The sequence below is a fragment of the Ursus maritimus genome, assembly GCF_017311325.1.
Source record: "Ursus maritimus isolate PB19 chromosome X unlocalized genomic scaffold, ASM1731132v1 scaffold_X1, whole genome shotgun sequence".
Lineage (NCBI taxonomy): Eukaryota > Metazoa > Chordata > Mammalia > Carnivora > Ursidae > Ursus > Ursus maritimus.
In genome coordinates this window covers 70,072,725-70,085,939 of record NW_024423319.1, presented here as the reverse complement: position 1 = coordinate 70,085,939, position 13,215 = coordinate 70,072,725, and the positions used below count along the sequence as shown (strand labels likewise).

The 13,215-nt window shown below is 40.5% G+C and overlaps 1 protein-coding gene across 1 annotated transcript in view; it reads left to right on the top strand.

Moving 5' to 3' along the window:
* OPHN1 (oligophrenin 1) overlaps nucleotides 1-13,215 on the top strand; it is a 624,918-nt gene that overhangs the window by 604,944 nt on the left and 6,759 nt on the right. The window contains exons 22-24 of the mRNA XM_040630677.1: nucleotides 3,861-4,026; nucleotides 4,885-4,935; nucleotides 12,974-13,015. Of these exons, the coding sequence (XP_040486611.1) occupies nucleotides 3,861-4,026; nucleotides 4,885-4,935; nucleotides 12,974-13,007 (251 nt within the window). The 3' untranslated portion in view covers nucleotides 13,008-13,015. The remainder of the gene's footprint in view (nucleotides 1-3,860; nucleotides 4,027-4,884; nucleotides 4,936-12,973; nucleotides 13,016-13,215) is intronic.

Genomic DNA, 13,215 nt, shown 5'->3' with positions numbered 1-13,215 from the left:
TGAGTAACTGTTTCCTTCTGCAGATAGGGAAGTTTTTAGCTATGACTTGTTCAAGTTAATTTTCTGCCCCCTTTTCTCTCTCTTCTTCTGGGACTGCTAAAATACGAATGTTATTACATTTGATGGAGTCACTGAGTTCCCTAAGTCTATTCTTGTGTTCCATAATTCCTCTTTCTTTCTTTTGTTCAGCTTCATTATTTTCCATTATTTTGTCCTCTATATCACTTATTCATTTGTCTGCTTTTTCTAGCCTTGTGTTAATTCCATCAAGTCTGTTTCCAATTTCAGTTGTTGCATTTTTCATTTCTGACTGATTCTTTTTTTAAATTAATAATATTTTTTATTATGTTAGTCATCTTACAGTGCATCCCTAGTTTTTGATGTAAAGTTCCATGATTCATTACTTGCATATAACACCCAGTGCACCATGCAATATGTGTCCTTGACTGATTCTTTTTTAACTCTTTTGTCTCTGTGGTAAGGGCCTCCCTGAAGTCTTCCATTCTTTTCTCAAGCCCAGCAAGTATCCTTATGATTATTGCTTTAAATTCTCCATCAGGCATGTTATTTATATCTGTTTCAATTGGATCGCTGGCTGTGACCTAATCTTATTGTTTCATTTGGGATAAATCTCCCTGTCTTCACATTTTTTTCTAAGTCTCTATCTTCTCTGTGTTAGAAAAGCCAGTCATATTTCCTGCTCCTGCGAGTAACGGCTTTATGAAGAAGAGGTCATACAGTATCCATGGCCTGGAGCTTCAGGGAGTGTCACTGGTGTATGCTGCATGTGCTCTGCTGTTGTGTTTTGCTGCCCTATCCTTCAGGCCAATCATCCTCAGAGGTTATCCTTGCCTGCAGTGGGCAGTGTTTGGTTCTTGTTCAAAATGTGGTGAGTTTTAACTCTGTGAACTCTGGTCTGCTTGTGAAATGAGAGCTAATACTTATTACACTAGAAGTGAAGCACTGCAGAGCTTTCTGGTCAGAAGATGTGGTGTGGGCAGGGGTTTCTTTGGTCTTCTACAGAAGGGACCCACCGCACTGTGACTGATGCAGGCTTGACTGAGAGGGGCAGTACCACCAGAGAGCAGTGGTATGGGATCTGGTGTAAGCAGACTAGGTGTCTTGTGTTGGTGCTGTAGTGCTTCTTGCAGGTGGCTCTTTGTTTATGCTGAGGGGCTTGGGCAGGGGGAATGGTGCCAGCTAGCTTGTTCCTGGAGTGCCCACTGCCTCTCAGAGAAGCACTCCAAGAAGAGCAAATAATCTCCCTGCCATCTGTCCCAGGCATTTTTCAGATTGCTGTTTCCACACTGTCTGACTCCGGGTTGTATACTGCCTTCTCTTCAGGAGCAGCACAGTGCTCTTTGGGCTCTATCCCCACAAAGCCTGCTGACTTTATTTTCTTTTTAAGAGCAAGAGCCATATTTTATTCATCTTTGCACCCTCTAGGACACCTAGCACAGTGCCTGGAGAAAATGGAGTTAAGTGTTTTTTGAATAAACTCTGTTTCCATATTGGGGTTTCTCTAGGTTCTTCAATTCAGATCATTTACATAAGTTTCTCCAAAGGGATCTCTATGGGAAGTCATTGACTTCCTCATTTCCAGATAACTTTTTTAGGTAATAGCATTAATGAAAATTGTGAAAAGAAAAAGGGATCTATGCACAATACCACAGTATTTTGTCCAAAGTATGTATAACTACCCTGTGGCAAGGTGCTCATCAAGAAACATCAATTGGTGAGACAGTTCTTCCTTGTGTGGACTGTCCAACATATTGACCTATCCTTTCAAATGCCAGCAGGTCTGTCAATCATTTTGGCAAATCAAAAAGGCCAGTATAGTTAATTTTTCAAAATATTAGCCACAAATACATCTTCCAAATTAGAAATAAAAGTTCATTAAGTGCTTATTTGTTTGGTTTTTTTTTAAATTTTTTAATTTAAATTCAAGTTAGTTAACATATTCTGTATTATTAGTTTCAGAGGTAGATTTTAGTGATTCATCAGTTGCATGTAATACCAAGTGCTAATTACTTCAAGCCTGCTGACTTTTAAAACTCTAGGGTTTAGGAATGTGGTGTGGGCAGGGGCCTGTGCTGGTCTTCTTGGAAAGGGGCCCATCATGCTGGGATTGAGGTGAGCTTGACAGAGAAGAGCAGTTGTGCCGGAGCGCATGAGTGTGGGACATGGTGTAAGCAAGTTAGGCAGCCAGTGTAAGGGCAGAGCTGCCCTCTGTAGGTGGCTCTGTGTTTGTGTTGAGCGGCAGGGGAGGAAAGTAGCACCAGCCAACTCCTTTGTCCCCAAAGAGGCATCTCCCTGAACCCTGCCTTTCAGGGTGGTGTTCCAGGAAGAGCGAATAATCTCCCCTCTGTGCGCCCCAGGTGTTCTTCAGATCACTATTTCCATGCTGTCTGTCCCTTGGTTGTTTGCCTGCTTTCTCTCCAAGAGTAGGGAAGCTCCCTCAGGGCTCTTTCATAGTCAAGCATGCCAAACTTTAAAACAGCAGTCTTTAAACCTACCCTCGCCGATTTATGAAAATCAGCTTCTCATTTTCCTAGCCCGTGGCTTTGGGGGTGCATTCCCCTGTGTGCTCCTCTCTCTCTTGCCTTTCTCCACGCTCATGGCTCCTTCCCTTCTGCAGCACCCATGATCCATTTCTCCCCCAAACCATGTGTCCACACTTCCTACCTTCTTTGATGTGGCTTCTTCTGTCCCTTTAGTTGTGGGGTTTGTTCAGTCAGTCTTCAGATTGATTTCTGGAGTATTTAGAATAATTTGATAATTATCTAGCTGTGTTTGAGGGACAAAATGAGTCTAGAGTCCTACACCACCATCTTAGCTCCATTCCCCCCATCCCTGCTAACAACCTTGAATAGTTACGCATATGCCTATTGCCATGTGTTCATCAGGCCATGAGTACTTTTTGTGGATTTTTTCCACTTAAATGCATATATTTTTTTGACCTGGCCCAAATCCTTGTCAGTTCATGTGTAATATGTATTGGTTAAGTACTTGTACAAAATGGTTTGCTTAGTCTTTGTAGTTAGGCCCAAGTTTCTGCTATGAAGAAGAATGTTTTTGTGCAAATTGTTTTTCCTATTTTTTGGCAGTTAATTCCCTTGGGCCTGTTCCCCAAAATGGAATACACTGGATTAACAAGTATGAACTATCTCATATGTATGATTTTGCATTTCATCAACATTTTTCCAGAATTCTTTATGGCTATGTAGATAGAATAAGCACAGTGTACAGTGCTACCAGCAATGTGTAAGTGCATCAGTGTCACTCCTGCTAAAACTCCTGTTAAATTCATTTCATAAAAAATTACATATATTTGTTTTATATTGACTGATCTGGAAACCAGAGACATAGAAGCAGGGATGTAAGTTAGAGGACTGCTATGATCGTCAATGTCTAAGTAAAAAGGGCCTGAGTTTTGGTAATTATGAATTTAACAAATTCAAATTCATCATCAGATATTGACTAAATACCTACTATGTGCCAGGCTCATACTAAACATGTTAGTACCTAATTAAAATTTTAATCTCTCGTAAGATCATGTATTATTGGTCTTCATTATGTAGATGACGTAACTAAGATTTGGCAAATTGATATGACATACCCTAGGTCACACAAATAGAAATTCTAGAGCTAGGTTTCAAACATAGACTTTCTAAAGGATTAAGTTGCTGGAAGAATTACCAAAAAAAAAAAAATGGAAAAGAAATCCAGAGTTGTTAGTGACCAAAAATAAGTGGACATTAAGGGAGGTAGTCCAGATAACTCCAATATTGGGTGCCTGTTCATGAACAGTGTTCCATTTGGCTAACCATTCGACTTCTTGGTGTTGTTTTCTCTTTCAGGAGACTCTGACAGTTTCAGCAAAGTGCGGCCTCCAGGAGAAAAGCCTACCATCGTCCGTCCCCCAGTGAGGCCTCCAGACCCTCCGTGCCGGGCAGCTACTCCCCAAAAGCCAGAACCAAAGCCAGATATTGTGGTTAGCAATGCAGGGGAAATCCCCTCATCTGTGTAAGTAGAGTTTTTCCTCGACCTTGACCTAAGGCTCATCTTAGGCCACCAGGAGTACTTTCAGGATTACCATATGGTTGTGAAGGGTATACAGTGTACAACCTCAGGGTATCATTCACTTCATAGTCTAGGGAAATGTCACAGACAAGCCCTGTTTGGAGTGTTCCACTCAGCACCCAAGGCTGAGAGATTTCACTAATGCTGCTCTAATTTCTATAGGGTGATAAAATTACTTTCTGTTTTCATGCTCCCTTGGCTCTGGAAATTATTCATAGTTTCTTATTATTGCTATTGTTTTTCAAAGAAATTTAATGAACAGATTTGTTCATTGTACTTGTGACTTCAGGCTTTTTTTTTTTTTAATCACTGGTGTGACTTTTTTTAATCTTCCAAAATGACTCAGATTCTCCAGAGAGCCTCTTGCAGGGTAAGAACTGAGCTGATGGCCAGCAGGTTTTCCTGAGGTGGGACTGGAAGCCAAGGAACCAGGTATAAAGTAGTAAAGGCAGGGCCACAGCGGCTCTCAAGGACCAGCCTTGTATGGTCACAACTAGACTGATTGGTCTCTCTTCAGCCAGTGCTTAGGACCCCTCTCATATACTGCCTCCTAATATTCCTTTTCCTTGCCTCTCTTGCTTTCCATCCTTGTAAAATGGGGGAAATACGAAAGACAAAGCTTCTATCATGTTGATTAAGTAGCTAAGTGTATTTACGAAAATGTCAAAAATTTATGCAAGCTAGGGAAAACCCTTCAATTGGTGGCCTGTCTGGTTTATACTTTATGTCTTGACCATTGTCTATTGGTTCTCATACATATTCCAGAGCAACTCATGGGACTTGATTGACTTCTCTTTGCAGGGTGGCTTCCAGGACCAGGTTCTTTGAAACAGCTTCCCGAAAAACAGGAAGGTAAGACACGTAGGTGACAGAAGAGAAACCAAGTTACTTTTTAATAAATGGATTGTGAACATCACAGCTCCTCTCTTACATTCTCTTTTTCTGTTTCTATACAGCTCCATCTCTGTCTCTCTGTTTGTCCCTTTCTCTCCCCTAGTTCTGTTTCTTTGTCTCCTGGTCTCTCACCATATACATCTGTTTTTGTTTCTGTACATATATTTCTCCATCTTTGTTATTCTATTTGTCTCTCTCATACTCTGTTTCTTTCCCTGTGTCTTTGTCATTCTCAGTCTCTTTCTGTCTCTCTTTGTGTTTTTCTGCTTATATCTCTGTTTCTGTCTTTGTCTCTCTGTCTCCCTGTTTGTTTTACTCTTTTTCTGTCTCTCTTTCTCCCATGTCTCTCTCTCTTTGCCTGTCTCTGTATCTGTTGTATCTTTGAGTCTCCCACTGTGTTTTTCAACCTCCTCCTCTTTTCTGCTTCTCTCTCTCTCTCTCTCTCACACACACACACACACACTCTCACACACAGTACTCACATGCTAAGTAATATTGCAAAACACATGACATTCAATGTAGGTCTTATTTTTTTGTTAGTTTACTTATTTAGACTCTATTATATTCTAAAAGGGCAGCTGATAGAAATATATAGAATACAACACTCTAACATAAACAGCCTTAGAATAAGCATAGGTAAACATTAGGTGGTATGATATAAATCACCCGGAAACAGTTGAGGGAACAAAAACACAAACAGATTCTTGCTTTCCACTCTAGACCCACTAAAACAGAATCTCCAAGACTGGGGCCTAGGAATCTATTTTTGTTTGTTTGTTTTATTTCCTTCCTTCCTACCTTCCTTCCAGTTAATTTGTTTTTAAAGCTTCTAAGGTATTGGTACAAATTGTCCAAAGCCTGGCATTTGGGACCCTTTAGACTAGAATACCTAAAGAAATGGTTGCTTACCCTTTAGGGACTCTTTTGTGAGTTTGCTCCATGTTGCTTTTTAGAGAGTTTGCAATTGTGCTTCCTGATGGGTGATAAGAGCATAACTCTTCTAGGTGGTCAGTTAAAAGAACAATGTGAATTTACCAGCAGTGGAGCTAGAGTAAGTCTAACATCACCTAGTCAAAACTGTGAGACCTAACTCACCAGGATGTGATCCTGCAGAGCAAGTCACCCTAGTTCTGCTTGGCAGTCAGCCATTAGACCAGGTCCAATTCTCCTTAGACAATAATTTGCTATTTATTCCACCATAACAGATAAAAATGAAGTCAAGCTCCCAGATTTCTCTTACCAATACAATACAGTTTTTGCCTAGGAAGTTTTTTAAATCAGGCTTAGTCAAATATCCCTCTTGAGAAAAAAAAAATGAAAGAGAGAGACAGAGAGACTCATTAATACTCTTAATATAGTACCCACCTGTGAGCAGGACCACTTCCCATTTCCTGGTGATACTTCCTCCCTCCCTAGAATAAACCATATGAGAAATAAGTTCCAAGATAATGGAATGAAGTAAACTAGAGTTAACAGAATGAACTGGTTGTATTGATAGGAAGCTCTTTTAGAGGAAGTGATATCCAAGTTGGGGCTTAAAAATGAGTAGAAATACACCAAAAAATATGAGGAATTCATCTGTAGCCTTGGACAGGGAACCAATGTATTGAGAGAGAATATGTAAGAGGCATGAACAAAGTCCAATAGAATCTTTAAGGCAGGCCGACTTCTAATAGGGAAACTATAGCCAAACTGATGTTGAGAGTATGGAAGACTGGTAACTGCTGTCTGAGCTTTGTCACCTACTGCTCGGGGAATTCTTGGACCAACACACAAAATGCGGGTGCTATAGCCAAACCAGGCACTTCAGGCTAGAGCACCACTCTACTTATCCTATGTTTGGCTATAGATTTAATCCCATTCCTTACCCCAGATTCCATCTTGACAGGAGTATGGGCAAGACTTAAGTGGATACACCTGTCTTCCAGTGTGTCATGAGCCATAAAACCATACAGGCTCCTCCCAATTAGTATCCACATAGAAAAAAACACCACTTCTGTCTATCCCACCTTGTAACCACCTTGTAACCACCACTTACATCAGTACATCTACATGCTGGCCACTGGTCAAGATCCTCAGACTAGCCACATCAGTACCACCTATAGACATTGTTGGCAAGCTCTTCTCTCATCTCTGATAAAAATAATGATCTGCTTAACTTTTGTTCTTCTCCTTTTTGCTTCCCATTTGTATCTGACTATAGCCTAACATATGAATCACTTCACTTCCTCATTCTTCTCTCTTCCACAACCAATAAAAAAATTAAAACTTAAATGAAAATGAGAAGCGGTCCATCAAGAAGAGAAAGAAGGGGAAGATCATTCAGCAAGGCAGAACAGCTTATGCAAGACAGGTTCAGTAAGGGATTATTGTTTCACCTTGGCTACAATGTGGGGGTGAAAAGAGGGAAGCTTACCTGGAAGTGAAGCCAGAAGGATAGACTGGGGCCAGATTATAAAGACCTTCAATGGCGTACTGAGGAATTTGGTCTTTATACTGTAGTACATGGGGAATCATGGAACTTTTAAGTATGACAATGCATATTCTGAAATGACTGAGTTGTAAAAAAAAAAAACACAACAATGATACCTCATTCTTTTAGTAATGGGGAAGATAGATGGGAGAGTAAAGACTGGAGACAGAGACCAGTTAGGAGGCTAATCATCATGGCAACAGTTGATGAGGCCCTAACTGATGGCATTGCCAGTGAAATGCAATAGAAGGACAGATTTGAGATAGACACAATGAGACCTGAGTGACTTTTCAAACATGGAGCATTGGATGGGCACCTGGGTGGCTGAGTCGGTTAAGTATCTGCTTTGTCTCAGGTCATGAGCCCAGGATCCTGGGATCAAGTACCACATTGGGCTCCCTGCTCAGTCTGCATCTCCCTTTCCCTCTGCCCTCCCCACCACTTGTGCTCTTGGTATCTCTGTTTCTCTCTCACAAATAAATAAATAAAATCTTTAAAGAAAAAAACATGGAGCATTGGAGAAGGAGTAAGAGGGAAAAAAGTCTAACTTGGAAAATTAAGTGGATGGTAACAACAATTAATCATGGAAGAATAGGTTTTGTGGGAAAGTTGCTGTCCTCAATTTTGGAAACAGTGTTTTTGAAGACCCTGTGGGATATCCAGATAGAAATGCCCAGTGCGGGTTGAGAGGAAGATGGTGGTGGAATAGGAGAACCCTAGGCTTGCTTCATCTAATGAACACAACTAGATAACTAAAAATCATCCTAAATATCCCAGAAATATACATGAAGACTGTCAGAAAAAAACTCCTCAAATAAAGGGAGAGAAGAGGCCATATTGAAGAATATAGGAAGTGTGGAGAGGGGACTTAGGGGAGAGAGGGATCTCAGGTGCTGTGGAGGGGAGAGAGCTATGGTTGCAGAGACGGGCAAGAGAGAAACCAGCACACAGAAGAATGCACGAGGAGAACATTTCCCTAAAGCCATTGGCTTGGAAAATGAGAGTGGTTAAATTTCCTGAATTCTTGAACCTGGGGGGTTTAAAGCATGGAGTTTTAAAGGAGAATGGGTTTGGCTGAGATAGAGGCCTGGAGGCACTGTGCTGCTCCTGGAAAGAAAGCAGGCAAACAACCCAGGGACAGACACCATGGAAAAAGTGATCTGAAAAACACCTGCAGAACACAGGGGAGACTGTTCAGTCTTCTCAGAGCGCATCTCTGAGAGACAGTGTTCATGGAGATACATCCAGGAACAGAGGAGCTGGCTGGTGCCATTTCATGCCACATCCCTCAGCATAAACACAAAGCCACCTGCAGGAAGCACAACAAACAAAGCCTAGAGACAGGAGAAGGAAGGAAATAATGAAGACTAAAGCAGAAAGAAATGAAATAGAACCTACGAATACCCCAAAAAACAGACCAATGAAAGCAGGAGCTGGTTCTTTGAAAAAATTAACAAAATTGATAAACCTCTAGCCAGACTTACAAAAAAAAAAAGAAAATAGAAAGGACCCAAACAAATAAAATCACAAATGAGAAAGGAGAAACAACTACCAACACCACGGAAATACAAGCAATTAGAATATTATGAAAAAACACATGCCAGCAAATTGGACAACCTGGAAGAAGTGGATACATTCCTAGAAACATACAAATGACCAAAACTGAAACAGGAAGAAGTAGAAAGCTTCAACAAACTGATAACCAGCGAAGAAATTGAATCAGTAATCAAAAATCTCCCAACAAGTGCAAGTCCAGGGCCAGATGGTTTCACAGGGGAATTCTACCAAACATTTAAAGAACAGTTAATACCTATTCTCAAACTATTCCAAAAAATAAAAAAAACCAGAAATGGAAGGAAAACTTCTAAATTCATTCTATGAGGCCAGCATTACCCTGATACCAAAACCAGATAAAGACTCCATTAAAAAAAAAAAAAGAGAACGAGGGGCCAATATCCCTCATGAACATGGATGCAAAAATTCTCAATAAAATGCTAGCAAACCAAATCCAATAGTACATTAAAAGAACCATTCATCAGGATCAACTGGGATCTATTCCTGGGCTGCAAGGGTGGCTCAATATTCAACAATCTACGTGATATACCACATTAATAAAAGGAAAAGAACCATACGATCCTTTCAATAGATGCAGAAAAAGCATGTGACAATGTACAACATCCATTCATGATAAAAACCCTCAACAAAGTAGGCTTAGAGGGACCCTCTAACATACCTCAACATAGTAAAGGCCATATATGAAAAGCCCATAGCTAATATCATCCTCTCTGGGGGGGAAATGAGTTTTTCCTCTATGGTCAGGAACAAGACAAGGGATGTCCACTCTCACCACTGTCATTTAACATAGCACTGGAAGGCCAAGCCACAGGAAGCATGCAACAAAAAGAAATAAAAGGCATCCAAATTGCCAGGAAGAAGTGAAACGTTCACTATTTGCAGATGACATGGCACTCTATATAGAAAACTCTAAAGGTTCTACCCCAAAATTGCTAGAACTCATACAGGAATTCAGCAAAGTGGCAGGCAGGATATAAAATCAATGCACAGAAGTCAGTTGCATTTCTATACACTAGCAATGAGGCAGAAGAAAGAGAAATTGGGGAATCGATCCCATTTACGATTGCACCAAAACCCATAAGATGCCTAGGAAGAAACCTAACCAAAGAGGAAAAGGTCTGTACTCTGACTTTTGTAGTCTGAAAACTACAAAACACTGAAGAAAGAAATTGAAGATGACACAAAGAAATGGCAAAATGTTCCACACTCATGGGTTGGAAGAACAAATATTGTGGAAAATCTATATTGCCCAAAGCAATCTACACATTTAATGCAATCCCTATGAAAATAACAACAGCATTTTTCACAGAGCTAGAATAAACAATCCTAAAATTTGTATGGAACCACAAAAGACCCCCGAATAGCCCAAGCAGCCTTGAAAAGAAAAAGCCAAGCTGGTGGCATCACGATTCTGGACTTCAACTTATATTACAAATCTGTAGTGATCAAGACAGTATGGTAGTGGCACAAAAACAGACACATAGATCAATGGAACAGAATAGAAATCCCAGAAATGAACCCACAACTATGGTCAGTTAATCCTTGACAAAGCAGGAATGAATATTCAGTGTGAAAAAGACAGTCTCCTCAGCAACTGGTGTTGGGAAAAGTGGACAGCAACATGCAAAAGAATGAAACTGGACCACTTTTCTTACACCATACACAAGAATAAATTCAAAATGGATAAAGACCTAAATTTGTGATACAGGAAAGCATTAAAATTCTAGAGGAGCACACAAGCAGAAACTCCTTTGACCTTGTCCATAGCAACTTCTTACTAGATATGTCTCCTGAGGCAAGGGAAACACAAGCAAAAATAAAGTTTGGGACTTCATCAAGATAAAAAGCTTCTGCACAGTGAAGGAAACAATCAACAAAACTGAAGGGCAACCTACAGAATGGGAGAAGATATTTGCAAATGACATATCCAATTAAGGGTTAGTAACCAATGTGTATAAAGAACTTATAAAACTCAACACCCCAAAAACAAATAATCCAGTTAAAAAATGGGCAGAAGACAGGAATAGTCATTTTTTTCAAAGAAGACATCCAGATGGCCAACAGGCACATGAAAAGATGCTCAACATCACTCATCAGGGAAATGGAAATCAAACCTACAATGCGATGCCAAATCACGTATGTCAGAATGGCTAAAATCAACAACACAAGAAACAACAGTTGTTGGTGAAGATGTGGAGAAAGGGGAGCCCTCTTGCACTATTGGTGGGAATGCTAACTGGTGCAGGCATGCTGGAAAACAGTATGGAGATAAAAATAGAACTTCACTATGATCCAGCAATTGCAGCACTAGGTATTTACTGAAAGAATAGAAAAATACTAATTCAAAGGGATACCTGCACCCTGGTGTTTATAGCAGCATTATCTACAGTAGCCAAAATATGGAAACAGCCCATGTCCGACCGATGACTGGATAAAGAAGAGGTTGTGAGCGTCACACACACACACACACACACACACACACACACACACACAGAGGCATATTAGCCATTAAAAGGAATGAAATCTTGCCATTTGCAACTACTTGGGTGGAGGTAGAGAGTATTATGCTAAGTGAAATAAGTCAGTCAGAGAAAGACAAATACCATATAATTTTACTCATATGTGGAATTTAAGAAACAAAACAAATGAGCAAAGGGGAAAAAATGGAGAGAGAGAGACAAACCAAGTAACACAATCTTAATTATAGAGAACAAACATGTTTACTAGAAGAGAAGGGGTTGGGGGTGGGGTTTATGTGGTGGGCATAAGGAGGGCACTTGTGATCGGCACAGGGCATTGTATGGAAGTGTCGAATTACTCTATTGTACGCCTGAAACTATTATTACACTGTATGTTCACTAACTGGAATTTAAATAAAACTTAAATAAGGGAGGAAATGTCCAGTAGGTAACTGCAACTTTGAATAGTAGTTGGGGTTGAACCCACAGAGATTTAAGGGTAGAACTGTTGAGTACTGCCACTGTGCAACTCCATGGGGCATTTACATTTACCACAATATTAATAGTGGCCCTTTGGTGGATTCTCAGTATTTCGTGGTGATTTAAACCATGAATAGAAATAAGATCACTCAGGAAGTGAGTATAAATAGACTTAGGAAAGAAGTAAAAAAACAATGCTATGGAAATAGCCCTGGGACCAGCTATTTTCTGGGATGTTCTGGGAACACTCTACAGGGCTTCATTCTTTAGGATTATCTCTTTCCTCCAGCTCTTCCCAGACAAGACTAATATAGTACTGATAGTACTATATATAGTACTATATATAGTAGTATATTCAGTACAATATAGTACTGAAGCACATCAAGAAGCTGGAGAAAGCTGGTTTGATCCCTAAGGCAAAGGATGATTCACGTTTTGCATGACATTTGCCCTTCCACCTTGCCCTTCTCCCTATGAGAGATAATCACAGAATATAGTCTTTGGGCCAATTTCTCTGAGCTCCACTAGCCTCCCATAGTCTAACACTCAAAGGATTGTTCTGACACCTGAGATATTTCTTTGTATCTCGGTTACGGGGCTTTCTAAATCTGCCAGAGAGGTAGCCCAACTTATAAGCATAGATCTAGATGTTTTGAAACATTTGGATGGAATAATTTCCCTTTTTTCTTTTTTTTTAAAGATTTTATTTATTTATTTGAGAGAGAGAGATAGCGAGAGATAGAGCATGAGCAAGGGAGAGAGGAAGAAGCAGGCTCCCTGCTCAGCTGAGCAGGGAGCCTGACTCGGGGCTCAATCCCAGGACCCTGGGATCATGACCTGAACCGAAGGCAGATGCTTAACCAACTGAGCCACCCAGGCACCCCTCACTTCCTATTTTTCAAATGGGCTCTTTGACACTGGCCTGGAAGAGTAATCCATCCCCTTGCTTTGCCTTTCCCGTTCTGATTTCTAGAGTCTTAGTGAAATGTTTTTCCTCCTTTACCCACAGTTCTCAAGGCAGAGTTCCTGGAGATGAGAGTTGAGGCCTCTGGTATGTAGTCTCCACTCCTGATTACAGAACCTTGTAACACGTAAGCCTTTATGGGATCTGAGATTTTGAGGACTAAAATATCTTGTGGTTCCAGAGGGTAGGAACACCCTCAATGTCTCAGTTCATTAACCTATAATTATGTGACCCTTAAACTTACTGCCTTCCAATTCTGAGGTTCCCTGTGTTTTTAAGTTTCCTTC